The 15,065-nt window shown below is 37.4% G+C and overlaps 1 protein-coding gene across 1 annotated transcript in view; it reads left to right on the top strand.

The window, feature by feature from the left end:
• Positions 1 to 7,997: 7,997 nt before the first annotated feature.
• Positions 7,998 to 15,065, top strand: part of LOC139742721 (uncharacterized) — a 101,101-nt gene continuing 94,033 nt past the window's right edge. Inside the window, exon 1 of the mRNA XM_071653244.1 lies at positions 7,998 to 8,220. Within this exon, the coding sequence (XP_071509345.1) occupies positions 8,155 to 8,220 (66 nt within the window). The 5' untranslated portion in view covers positions 7,998 to 8,154. The remainder of the gene's footprint in view (positions 8,221 to 15,065) is intronic.

The following is a 15,065-nucleotide window of genomic DNA, read 5'->3' as shown; positions in this document are numbered from 1 at the left end:
TTCCTCCCTCAGCCCCCCCCCCCAAATGTTGATTCCATCAAATATGCGTATACGAGATATCTCAATTTCAACCTTAAAAAGATAAAAGCTCCATGGGAAGGGAAGGGTGGAGTTAACACTCGCCCACGCCTTCTCCTGTGGCTATACCCAGATCGCTTTATTTCAATTCTAAAAACGCAAAAGCTCCGCGAGCGGGAAGAGGAATCCCCCTTCCCCTAAGCTCTACCTCACTAGACTTTATACATACGCACAGATGGTGCACATTCGGAATAAGAGCTAAATTCCGTGATTTTAACACTTCGATGAAAAAGTATCGCACCAAAAATTTGCACCAGATCGCTGAATTTCAGGTCTGAAAACGCAAAATCACCTTCGTGTGGGAGGGGATATGCCCCTATCTACACCCTCGTGTGCATGCTTTTTCTGTTTGATTGCTGAACAGACAGCGTTCATGATATTCAGTGTAAGAATTAGTACAAGAAGACTAGTGTATTCATATTATACCATTTTATAGGCAAATTGTTCAATAATAATCTACACTAAAATATACTGCAACCTTAAACAAGTAGGACTGTTTCACCTCGTTAAAACACGCAAAAACATGCATCAAATTGCACCATTTGCAACATCAAAATGCAAAAAGTTCTCACCGTGGGAGGGGGGACACCCCCCTCCCACACCCTCCCCTACCCCCTCGCTCGGGTTCAGTCGTGTTCATGATATTCAATGAAAAGAATTGATACAAGAAGTGTATTTGAATTATACCATTTTATAGGCAAATTGTTCAATAATAATCTACACTAAAATATACTGCTACCTTAAACAAGTGGGACTGTTTCACGTCGATAAAACGCGCAAAAACATACATCAAATTGCACCATTTACAACATCCAAATGCAAAAAGTTTTTACCGTGGGAGGGGGGACACCCCCCTCCCACACCCTCCCCCCCTCGCTCGCTCCGCTCGCTCGGGCTCGGTCGCTTCGCTCCCTCGCAGACTAACCGCCCCCCCTAAGATGAAATCCTGGCTACGCCGTTGTATACAATGGATCATAAAGTATTGCAGAAGAACAACAAAGTTATGCATGCAACGGCTCTGTTGATATTCTAATCTTGACGTAATGTAAATGTTTGCACAGTATTTACCCTCGGACAACCTTCAGACCCCCAGCGATATCAACGGGTATACCATCCATTACTATTCGTGCTGTTGTACAGATATAACCATCTTTGATGGAATATACCCCAACTGTGTAAATCATGGGTCTTGTGTTAAAGAAATGAACACATTTATCATTTTCTAAATTTGAATTTCAAAAATGCCCCCGTACTAGCCAAATGTAGGCCTACTTTAACAACATCCAAATGCGTTAGTTTCATGTTTGTTTGTTTGTGTGCTATTCTTTTCATTTTCTTTTACCATGTGTAATAATGATGGGTGAAGAAGGCACGTTCATCCAGTAAGCATATCTTTGGATCGGAAGAATTGCCAGTCATAATCATATCATGCTTTGAGTGTGTAATTAAATACCTAAACAGTAACCGATTCTGAGACCGAAGTTCAATTTTGATCATTCTTGTCTATCAACCGTATATACGTCATGCTTGTGAACACAACCCCCCCCCCCGCAAAAAAAGAAAGAAAAGGAAAATCGTCTGCAAAGTTAATATCATGTCATGCTGCTGTATTTGATATTCAAATGAGAGAGACGCGCTATACTATTCACTCTTAATGTGTATTTGTGGTTTTGTTTTTGTTTCTTTTTTTTTGGGGGGGGGCAGAGACATAGGCACTTATTTACAGGATGTTAGCAAAAAAAAAAACCCACAACAACAACAACAACAACAACTTTAATTCGATTCTTTGTCAATACATTTAAAAGCAGTTGCTCGCTGAACCCGTAGATCCTAGATTACTTTCCACTACTTCAAATAGAACACATTTATGTTTCAGTTGGTGTTGCCGTGAATTCTCGAAAGTTTTGCTTCTTGTATGGAAAGAGAAGAAGAAGAAGATCTTTATGATAGATTAAATGGTTCAGGCACGCAGTCTATACGTTCGAGGCTTGTTGCATTTCTTAACATATCTCTTTCCATAAATATCATTCGCAGTTTGTGGATGACGATCACTGCTTTGTATATCAATACACTCTTAGTGTTTGGTGATTTGTTTTTTTTTTAGTTTACAATGTATAACTGTTACGTATTTTCATGTAAAATAATGTTTACTATTACTGCATGGCGTCTTTGGAAAGCAGTTTTATAAAATTAAACAAGACAACCCTGCAGTATACAATAAATAAAACAAAATGAATGATAATCAATTAGCTATTATATTGACCAACTTGGCATAATCTTTCTCGGATTTTTGCTGCTGAAGATGTTAATGGCACCTCTTTCTGGTCGATCACTTTTGGTCATTCGTGGATGTTAGTGTTGAGGTCTATAAGCCAGCGTATGCAGAAATGTGTTTACAGGGGTGCAAGAATATGTTCATCATTTTTGTGGAACACGCAAGCAAGCTTGGGCAATTTTAGAATTGGAATTCTACGATCTGATGCACACTTATGGTGGAGAAATTTGAGAAATCTTTAATCACAAAAGAAAGGCGGTACATTGATAGTATCTACATTGCATGGTGCATGGGGCTTTTTCATCTATAATGATGAATGGCAAGTGCAGCGACAGAGCCGGGTGGTGCAGGAGGGGGCCCCCCTCCCCCTAAGCAGAACAGTCGGGTCATTGCATCTCACATAATCACTTTATCACAGTCTCGTTTTGTTTGATCCACATTAATTTGAACTCATATTTTGAAGTCCGTAAAAGCGGTCTTTACCTTGTACCACATACTTCACTCGACAAAGTAGAAATAATATCGTTCATGTCTTCAATACTTAATCGAATGGATAACCGGAACGTCTATTCTATGAAGAACCGGATATTAAACTACAGTGTGTCCAAAACGCCAGTACAATAGGGGCTATACTGGATATAATTTTCACTCTTACTCCTGATTGCAAGAATTGAAAATCTTTTAGAGAATAAGAAATAATTTCAAAACTCCTCTTATAATTTTTTGTCATACAAACATCCCAAATATAGAACATCATTGTATGCCCTGTATGATTCCCCATATTGCATACTTAACGACAACCTGCAATCACACCCCTCATGTTATCCCATCAAGGCTCGATAACTTACGGGCAAACGGGCCTTGCATTTAATTGCTGCTCCAAAACTCTTTGATAATATTCAATGAACATACATGACATTCCCAATCCCCGAGTCATCTTCAACAAACAAACAAACAAACAAACGAACGAACGAAAACTATTGGAAACACTGATCTCTCTGTACGTGTACATCCAGTGGAGATCTGTGGCGTCAACCTACAGTTCGGGTACCAAATGGGGTAATACCACAGAACTCTTATTAGAGTTCTGTGGGTAATACCAGGGAGGTGGGACCTCCCTGGTAATACATGTGCTCAGTACTCAGTAGGGCTAACACGGGTAAATAATTCCCCATAGAGACGTGTGTTAAAATTCAAATTTCAAAAAAATCTGTAAAATAGCTGGGAGAAATGAGGTGTTTCATATTCACTAACCTGGATAAGTGAGCTAGTATAGAACCTACCCTGTCATCCATCAAATTTCCAAGGCAGGTTCTTCGGCTCAAACTCTGTCCAAGGGTCCGCAAAGCCAGACTACGAGTTCTTTTCACTCAAAATATCACCTATTTTCCGTACACGCACCCAATGAAATATAGTCCCTTCAAATTCCATGAGAAAAGCTTTCATCTTCAGACCCAAATGCAGTTTGTAGAGGAATTCATGCTCAATATCTGCAGCTATTAAGTTTTATGCCAAACTGCATTAAAGATTTTTAATCGATTTTTTCCTTCATTTATTTTGGTATCTTTGGTACGAATTTGTGAAGGGGTCTGGGACATTCCGTTTTATTTACAGGTGTGAGCCCAGTAGGCCTACTGTATTATGACTGACAGTGTCTATCCCAATCTATAGAACCTCTTTGGTCTATCCACAAGCTGGCGCTGTTCAGTGATTGGTTTTTCAGCGCGCTCGCCCTCTCTCTCTCTCTCTCTCTCTCTCTCTCCCTCTGCGATCTGGGCGACTTGTGCTATACTGGTATAGCCTGAAAATATCACACAGTTTAGGCCTGTCAATGACATTGATTCCCGATCCTGAAAGGTTGATTTTCTCAATTTGTTAACAACAACAACAACAACAACGACCACGACCACGACCACGACCACGACGACGACAACAACAACAACGGCAACAACAAATGCAGCAAAAGCAGCAACAACAACATCGCAACCAGAACAAAGAAGAAGAAAAAGAAAAAAGAATAATAATAAAAAGAACAACAACTACAACTCGAGCACTATGGAATTTGTTGCACCAGCTGTGCAATACAGACAGACAGACAGACAGACAGACAGACAGACACTGCTCTCTCTTAGCCTACACACAAAAGACACCCTCTATGATGCAGCACATGCACAAAACCTCGTACCGTTACTTGCACTCGACAATACACACACCCGGACACACAAACATACTATCATATTCTACAATATTCATAATTATCATTAAACAGTCTTTTTCATACGCAGCAACGAAGTTACTAATTGACCCGTTAGGCTTATCTGTCTACATAAACACTTTTATAAAATGTACCATTATATTTTATCTTTGTTATGTATGTTATTTGTATTAAATAATCATTGGAATGTGACAGCAGGGTTCAGTCCCTTGGAAAGCGGGCCTTGCGGCTTAAATGGGACTACTGAAAGGAGACATTGAATAAAAAAAATAAAAGGGTGTCACAGTCAAAGGCAATTACATGGTATGGGGTTACCACACACACTTTTTTTTTTTCAACGATGTTTATTCTGTTCCATTCAAAGTAATAGAAAAAAAATAACAATTTTCATTTGCTACAATTGAAATGACGAAAATATACATTTGTGATCATAATAGCAAATTTGCTATTGCTGTACATAATGACATAACAAAAATTACATTTTCATGAACAATTATCAATTTACATACAGTCACTTCCCCTATGCTCTCAGAAAATTGCTTAAATTTAACAGTGATAATTCAATTCTTCTAGCATTAGTCTTAATAATCATCCAAATGAATTATGCAGCAAAATTATACAGTAATAATAATGGAACCATATCATTTATCAACCAATACCCGCCCACCTACTAACTCATATCCCTTCCTGAGTCCCTATGACCACCCCCACCAGTTCCCTCCCTTCCTGTTTCCTCCCCCACCCCTATCTGTACACATGCAACACACGAACACACACAAACACACCCATACACACACACATACACATGCACCTAATTTGGTTAACTGCTCTTGCCTACACATCACAATATAGTAAATATAGTTATATAATCAGCCCGCCAACAGGCTGACAGGAACGCATGGGAAAGGAGGGGGAGAAAATACAAAACAACACAGAGAAAAAAAAAAGAAGAAGAAGAAGAAGAGGAGGAGGAATGAAGGAAAGGAAAAAAATGAAGAAAAGAAAGAGTGGAATACTATGGAAACATTACTATTTTCATAAAAGTCACAGACGTTGCACGTAGCTTCAGACTGGTTTATTCAACGAAGTCTCAAAATATTCCCATTTTTGTAAATGTACATGTAGCTTCCCAGCCTTGGTCGCAAGGATTTTTTCCTCATTTATTAATTCAACAATAATCTTTAGCATCTTTTCTCCAGTGGGTAACTTATTTCCCGTTCTAGATTTAAAAATGATGTATTTTATTAAGATAATCAAAGTAACACATTTTGATCTATTTGAATAACCCGAGATTCCCCCAAATGATATCTCTCCAATCCATATTCCTTAACTCATTTATATCAAAATAATTAATTATGAATTCCCATAACGGTATCACTCTAACACAGTGTAAAAATAAGTGCAGATAAGTTTCAGGCTCATGTTGGCAGAAGGAACAAAGGCTGTCTGTTACAAAACCAAACTTCATTAAACGCTCCTTAGTGTAAACTACGCCATGTAACATCATAAATTGAAGTTCTCTATATTTTCTTATCAATGTACACTTACTCGGTTTAATAAAAAAATATTTTATTTCTTTATTTGTATAATCATAGCTACTGTGGTCATCTTTGATTTGTAAAACATGAGATGACTGTAAATCTTCCACCATAGCCTCATATATTTTTCTCGATTTTAAAACTTGCAAATTTACTCTCTGACCAGAAAAAAATCAATTTTAAGTCAAAGTTTGTGGAATCAACTTGCTGAAGTGTACCTGCTCTCATAGAGTCCTTCCATTTCTGGGGTATAGCATTAAATATATCATTCAGTTTAAGCAATTCTTCTACCTTAAAACCAAGACCCAAGCTTTGAAAATGTGACTGAGATCTCAAATGACCGTTATCTAATATATCTTGTATTGTAATTATTCCTGCATCAAATAAATATCTATGAAAAAACATCCTACCTGCTATGCGTACACACCTATTATTAAATATTATTGGATTTACAACCTCATTTTCCAATTGTCTATATTTATAGATATCAAGCCAAACCTTCAATATTTCCGAATAAAAAGGTGGTACAAATCTGTCATAATAGATGAATCAAAGTCACACATAAACAGGAATCTACCTCCTACTGTACTAAAACAGAAGTCAAAAAATAATTTCCACCCAACTTCTTTTTCTCCATATAGAAGGCGTTTTAGCCACATAATACGTTGTGCCTTAACAAATAACCGAAAGTTCGTCATTCTTAAACCCCCAAACTCATAATCTTGATACATAATATTTCTCTTTATACGGTCTTTGCCATGCCATAAGAAATCAAAGGTAACACACACACACACACACACACACACACACACACACACACACACACACACACACACACACACACGCACACACACACACACAAGTCGTGAGATATGTCAATTTTACCTTTGGGTATAAATACGTGGATGCTATTTAAATACCTTGTGTGAAAAATGGTTCGAACACCGTTTGATTAAGTTTATTTTCATGCAAACAAACTGTGAAGAAAATGATATAGGAAACACTAGTTGCTCTACAGAATAGTACGTCATTCAAATAGTCATGTAAAAAGGATGCACATTCTAATAATTGAAGTGGACCCCATGACAGGCTTATATCCTGGAAAAAAAAAAAAACCAACTTACTAGTATTATTCAGTGGCGGATGGGGGGGGGGGGCGCACCGGGCACGCCCCTTTAATTTTTGTTAAAATAAACTAGAAATAAAGGGGAAAATGAAAATTGGGCGTGTGCGCCTCCTTTAATTTTGCTCACCAGAAAATTGCGCTGAAGCTTTTTTTCTCTCTCTCTCTTTTTCTTTTTCTTTTTTTTTTAACCCGGAGGTGGTTTTTTTTGCGCCCCCCCCCCTCCTTCTCGGAATTCCTGGATCCGCCCCTGTTAAATTTACCATGTATTATAACAAACTATTTCTTTTTTTAAACCCGGAAAAGGTTCCCCCCCCCCCTCCTTCACGGAATTCCTATAACAAACTAACTTACATTCCACAAAAAAAAAAAAAAATCTGCCGTATAGCACAGACATTATTCTGTTACATGAAATTGATAGAGGAGGCATTTACATGCAACATTTTATTTTGATTCAGAATTCTGAAACTGATGGAGACACCTGCACGGACGTGTATCTTGTAGCACATTTTGTTCTCATCATTTTATTAGTCCTATCGAGGTTGTAGGCTACTTGGCGTTCCATAAAAAGCCCTCGTGCTGATTTTAGCGCTTATTTTCCTACTCTTACATATTGGCGATATGCTGATTTCATTTCGGCCTATCTCTGCATTATACTTTGCGGCTAACTTCAGCTCACCCGGCCATCTGTGTGATCTGCGATGGGACGTTTCTTCCGGGTACGGTGCAACCTCTGCTGCCTGACTAGCATCTGCACTGGTGCAGTGGTAAAGTTAGACACATCATCCCCCTGGGCCAGCCCTCCTCTAACTGATCAGCTGGGCACGTACATCAGCAGCGAAGATCAACTAACATATGATCGGTATTGGATTTGACAAGTTTAGAGTTACGACCATAATTAGTGTTGTTGAAGCAGCCGTGTAAAATGTCTCTTGTCACAGTCCAGCGGTCTCCAAGTACAAGTAATGCAAGCTCGACCATCTCTAACTTGGTAAGTCGGTATGATCTATCTAGAAAGACATGTAACTAGACTAGAGGAATCTAGATCTACATACTACTAGATTCTAACGTTAGACCCTATACGAGGCTATAGAGTTCTATGTGAAAGACGAGTCCCGGTTAACAGTATAGACCTAGATGTATGAACGACTTGAGAGTTAAGCCTCAACACGTTAACAAAGTGACAATGACTGTGACATTCGTGATAAAGACCCTTGTGTGAACATGGTAGATATTGTTAATGTTCCAATCATTGCATTATCAAGGTTAATAACGAAGCTGAAATATGTAAGAATAATTGGTAATCATGTAGAAATGCACACCTACCGTTCGCTTCGCCGTTTGTCAATCAAATTTTGTGCAGCTCTTGGAGATGCTAAATTCAACCATATCAGAGAGTTTTCATAGAATTAGAAAGCCGAAAAGGGAAGAAAAATGAGAAATCGGAGTTGAAAAGTACGTCGGTCCCGATCATAGTTCCGACGTAGTAAGCAGTGCATCGATTTCACAGAGAACGATGTCAACGATTATAATCGATTCTGGTAGTCTCTAATTAGCCGCTTACTAACAATATTAACACGACTTGTGCAATACGTGTGGGCCCTAGATCTATTTTCATTTTCGTATTTTTTCTCATTCTTTTCATTGCCACTATCATGATTATCACTACTTAAATTATTGATACAGATTATTCATACCAGGATTTAGACGTCCTTCCTTTAGAAATTGTGGCAAGTATTAATTTTATCATGACAAAAGTTAATGATTTAATTTGAATAAATAAATGTTGAAGGGAAAAGAATGAGGTTGAAGGAAAAGTGGAAGAAAAGAGTAAGGCTATTAGAAGGAGGGAGAGAGAGAAAGAGAGAGAAAAGAAGATGAGGAGGAATTTGAATTCGAAGGGGATTTGTTGTTTGTTTCTGGTGATGGTAAATGGTATTAAATTTATGTTTTTAATTGATAAGTTCAATTTATAGTATAAATTATTGTTTTTATGATAGTAACGCTATTCATTATTCCATTTCATTTTATTAATTATGTATACAAGAACTGCAACCCCAATATTTGCTTTTGTTTCGTAGTAAGGTCCATTTTATTATCTTTTATTGTTTTGTACACACATTATCCTCCCATCATTCAGTCAGCAAAATAAGTTGACAGATACAATGTTTGTATACAGTCAAACGCAGTACGCAGGAGAAAATTAAGTAAAACAACAAAAAACAGACGCATCGAAATCACTTTCTTTCTTAAACTTTTTACTGTTAAGCCGACGTAATTATTGTGGTTAAACACCAAACAAGCGGCTGTATCACAGACTATAACGATCGATCATCATCATTATATCGCTTTTCCCCATAATCGATCATCAATCATGCTACGCTGATACAGCTGTCGATCGGCGTACTTTTGAGTCAAAATTAGCTACTTTTCTTCTGTAATTGGCTATGAAATTTCATGAAACCATCAGATATGGTTCATCTTGACATTTCTGATAGCCACGAGAAGTTTTTATCGACAAATTAAGGAAGGAAATGGTAGGTGTGCATGGTGTGCATTTCTACATGATTACCGAATAATTTACTGTAGTGTAGTGTTAATGCCATTTGAATGATCATTATGTTATGAGTATCGTTTTGCTTCTAGCATTCTAACTAAGGTCTACATGTTATTCTAGTTTAGACAACTGCAACCTTGCCAACCACAAGCCAGACATGCATGGTAGATATCTAGATCTAGAACATCTACTCTGATTTACCAAAAAAAAAAAAAAAAATCATGAAAAGTGGTTAGTAAGGTAGGCAGCATAGTTTATGGAAATTTCTTCTGCATAGATACATTGTACATGTGACAGATTGTGTAGTTCTATGCCGATAGACGTCCATCACATCACATCACATCACATCTGATACGGAAGTAGAGGACTGGTCCTGTAGTTTTCCGGTCTCAACATACAATGTAATATAATCATCTTCAACTTTGTTGCTTTATGTGCCAGTTTAGTTACAAACGCTGAAACGCACATTGGCTGTGTACACGCTTGTCAAACTCAAAGATATGCCTATTTCATTCTGTGAAATTGGACCTTTGTGTCTGTTCAGTGTGGCGGTATCGAGTTCCGCTATGCGATAGTGAAATTACACACTGTCCGTACATACTTATCTTAGTGAGTTACACTTTCATTACAGTGGATTGGATGTACATAAAATTCAGTTGAGACTAGATAGGCTCTACCCTCTACCCAGCACTAGGAAATGATATAAGCTCAGTATAGAAAGTCCTGCCATGTTTATGGGAAAAGCACTTTGAGTTAATGATTAAATGCATCGTCACGTGACTGAACATTTTGTTTTCACATCACAACTGATGCTTAACCCATGTACATGTTACATACCTGGCGACGCGTGACTCTCTCTTCAAGCATGACATCTGACAGCATTATGCCGTGATGGATACTTCTCTTGCTGGTAAATGGAGTATGAATCTTTGAAGGTCCCATTTATTCCTGAAAGTCCTAAAGCTTGATTTAAACTGGAAAATCACACTACTTAGTTATATTGCAGGCCAGCACAAGACTCTAGAAGACATACCCTATATAACTTGAAAGGGAAACTTGTGGGAAGTTATAAGGCTTCTCTAGTATCCATGAAATAATACTTCATCTTTCTGTAAAGCTGGATAATTTTCATAACAAGGAAAGGGCTGATCCTTAATCAGAACACAGTTAACGCGTTGAGGACGAGTCCCGAGTATACTCGGGCAAGTGTCTATGGGAAATGCGTGTTGTAGCAAAATCAAACCGTCCTCTATGGGTTAAAAGATTTTCTTTCTTTGGTGAGCTGAAATGTGAGCTTCCTCATGAATATCTCCTGTCTGCACATACATGTATGCTATTAAAAAGCTTGTAAGTAGTGAACATGTAAAAAAGTGAATGAAATTCTTGATTTAATAAAAAAGAAAAGATGATAATTTAGGAAGATTCACTTGTTGCTAATTTTGTGGATAAATGTGTCTTTTTGTTTATGAAAATGCAAAACTTATCATCCCAAAACATTTATATGTTATTTGATTTTTTTTTTTCGTGTGTGTGTGTTGAGCATAATTATTATTTTTTTAAAGATTTCTATCCCATATGATATTAAATGTAGTATCTTTAAAGACCAAATATTCAGTCTTATACCAAATTGTACCCTATTACACAGTTATTGATTTCAATATTTTTCTAGGATATAGCATACAGTTTTATGTGTGTTTGGTAGCTATTTGTACAATTTTGAAGAGCAAGCCAATAGACTCCATATTCTCCAAGGGTAGCCCTACCCAGTGAAATAGTCTTTGATAATTGGCCTCACATAGAACAATTTGTATGTATTATTATGCCTGTTGTTTTGTTTTGTTTACCTGTATCAGCTAATTCTGACCAAATGACTAGTACCGGTAGTTCCTAACTCAAATAGTGGGGCAGATATGTGAAAAAGATGCTCACATCCGGCGGAAAGTGTGAAATTTTGCATATAGGGGTATTTTGAGGCGCTGATTTCAAAAATTGCCGGATCCAAGAGATCTGATCACGGGGTCGGCCGCCATTTTGAATTCCAATATAGCCGCCGTCAAAGATCCCTATCTTCAGTTCTGAATGACATTAGCCATTAGAATTTGATATATAAAAGCATGAAGATATGATGACTTCAATAACAGACTTATTTGATATGTCTGACAAGCTGCACGGCAGCCAATTTGAATTTAATACATATTTGCCATGTTGGAGTGTTGAAAATCTCTATCTCGGGTTTGTAAATTAGGCTACCTGATTGAGCGCGCGTTTCTAACTGATAGAGTGCGCGCTGATGTATTTACATTGTGACGTCAGTGAAAGGTGCATTATGCTTCCTTTTTGCTGCACTTTTTGACATGCCCGTGAATGTTAGTCGTGATGTTTGTCTTCGTAGCCACATTGGAATTCAAAATAGCAAGCATTGCGTTTGTCAGACACATCACATCAGTTAATATTTCAACTCAGTATGTTAAAATACTTGTTTACACCTAATTTCAGGGTCACTCACCACTTCAAAATCGAGATAGGGATTTTGAATATTTCGTCGAGGCGGCCATATTGGAATTCAAAATGGCGGCCATTCGATGTTTGTCAGACACTCCGAATCAATCTGTCATCAAATTCAATGTGTCAAAACACTCATGTGTACCAAATTTTGGTGCCACAGGTCATTCAGAACTGAAGATAGGGATCTTTGAATTGGTTTTGTGATGGCGGCCATATTGGAATTCAAAATGGCGGCCGACCCCGTGGTCAAATCTCTTGGATCCGGCAATATTTGAAATCAGCGCCCCAAAATACCCCTATATGCAAAATTTCATATTTTCCGCAGGATGTGAGCATTTCGACCAATTTTTGTTACATATCTGCCCTACTAAAATGCATGTTGCTGAGCCATTGATTTGACTGAGAGAGAAAACAGTGAATAATGCATGACACATAAATTGTACTGTATTTAGTCATATACAGTATGTATGTGTCTGTCATATAAAAGATGACAAAGTAGGGTACTGGTACCAACACGTGGACTACAAACATCATACATGTAGTTATATATGCATTATTATATATTTTTTGCCTCTACAATTAATATCTCTCCCCAGTTTTTAGCATTTTTACAAACCTGTACCTTCCTGGCTGTGAAATTATTCAAGTTTATATAAAAGAAAAAAGAAAAGATGAGTGCTATAATACATTTTCTGTGAAATTTTGATCATCAAAAGGGGAAAAAAGCAAGAGAGAGAGAGAGAGAGGGGGGGGGGGGAGAAAGAATGGAAAAGGAGCCATTGGCTCTCAGCCAATCACCCCCATATTCCAGTTTAAAATAACTGATTTGTCAGCAGAATTGTCTCTATGCCTTGAAGTCAGTTACCATATTAGAAACACATAGTTGCAACAAAGTGTGTGAGCTACACAAAGCCAAAATTAACAAGTGACTATTCACCTGGTGTATGTACTTATGGATTTTAAGCCCTCCTCCCCCCACCATAAAAAAGTTTTGTTTTTAGTACATTTATTGATAAAAGTAGCAGCACTCATGAGTCTATCTAAGCAACTTGGTGTTTGATATGTTATCACATTGCTCTCCTTGAAAAATTGTTGTTGTGATACTTTCTTTTCACTTTTTTTTTTCTGACCATTTTTACAAAGTTGGCTTTTCCATAAGTACAAATGTGTATTCATCAATTGTAGTGTGTGGTAGACTGTAACCACTGTAACTTTATTACTCAAGTCAAGTCAGACATTTACATAATGTATTTTCCAGTTTACATAATGGTATTTGGTCTTTAAACTCCAGTTTACCCATTACACCAGACATCAGTTTTGTCAAAAGTAGACCTTGAGTGCAACTGAGAAACCACACAGGTACAGTATATACCTTGTAGTCCTCTGTCAAGCCCAATTCTCTTTATTTGTCGATTTTTCGTCTCCAAATCTCAGTTTTGCTTGTATGCAAAGTGAGAACAAACTGGACCAAAGGACTAAGACCAAAATTACACTTTTATTTATATCCAAGGGACTAGACCCATGTGCATCTTCTTGGTCCTGAAATAATGTGAGGTGGTACTCAACACAGAAGGGTCCAAAGACTTCAACCTGTCTGCTGCCCTCTTGCATTTGAGTTGTGCGCAGGCTTTAACAGGAAGGGTTGGTTAAATTATGCATACCCAGCTCTGCTTTCTCCTACAAAGAGTAATTTATACAAGCTACATTGTAGGAGTGGAAGGGAAGGACAATGATATTAGATTGTGATTCATAGTTTCTGATGTTATTTTTGTAACTTGGGCAATTTTAATATCTCTGCATTTTGTGAACAATTGCTCACACATGATAACAGTTAACACATCAAAGAAACCTGATAGCATGTTGTATAGAGTGCCTCCTTGAGAAAAATGCTGTACACAGAAACATGCCCTTGTCATCAGTCATTCTTGCCATGGAATGTACAATGTACCTTGTGATATTATGTGGTTGATGATTTGAAAGGTGAAAAAAAGATTTGGTACCCCATAGATTAATGTCTTTCTTCCACTTTTGATGGAGAAAGCCAGAGCTCACAGAGGTTGGACTCTCTTAGAAAGGATTAGAACTGAAGTCATATACTGCATGCATTCACTTAATATCAGAAGCCTCTGTGAAGTTGAATCATGCAGTGTACTCCTGCATACATGTAAATCATCATGAAACATTCTGAGTGTGAGTTTGAGACTTTTAAAAGGAAACTGTAGCTGAAATAGTAACACATTTAATTTCCTTTAATTTGTGTAGAAGTGTACAGTCCATGTACTGTGTACATGTAAAATCAAAATGGATACACTGAAAGTGAAAGTGGTTGCAAGGTACACTGTATTTTGGTGCAAAAAAACATTACTACACTAACAGGAAGATTTAAACTTGATGTATGTGATCTCCTGAATCATAAATTGTACCATCATTCTGCGAGGGATACATACAATGTATGTTCCAGTATGTTTTGTTTTGTTTTGCTTGTTTGTTTGATTGTTTGCTTGTTTGTTTGTTTTTTCTGACATGAATGCAGATATCCAAAAAAGCTGAATGTGGTGGGTGGGATGCACTAGCATCTCCAGTGTATTAAAAGTTGTATGTCATCTGAGCTAACCTAACTTATTCCTTGGAGGACAATGAAAGTTGGTTATGACAGTTGCAATTTACAACACTCTTGAAATATTTTTGATGAGTTTGTACTTTCTAGCTATCCCTCAACTGATCATTACTATTCACATTAGATCAGAAAAGATTTCTCTATGAGAGCATACAAT

The sequence above is a fragment of the Diadema antillarum genome, unplaced genomic scaffold (genome assembly GCF_040938485.1).
Source record: "Diadema antillarum isolate AM-2024a unplaced genomic scaffold, OU_Dant_1.0 seq00001017_RagTag, whole genome shotgun sequence".
Lineage (NCBI taxonomy): Eukaryota > Metazoa > Echinodermata > Echinoidea > Diadematoida > Diadematidae > Diadema > Diadema antillarum.
This window is presented reverse-complemented; position numbering and strand designations above follow the sequence as displayed.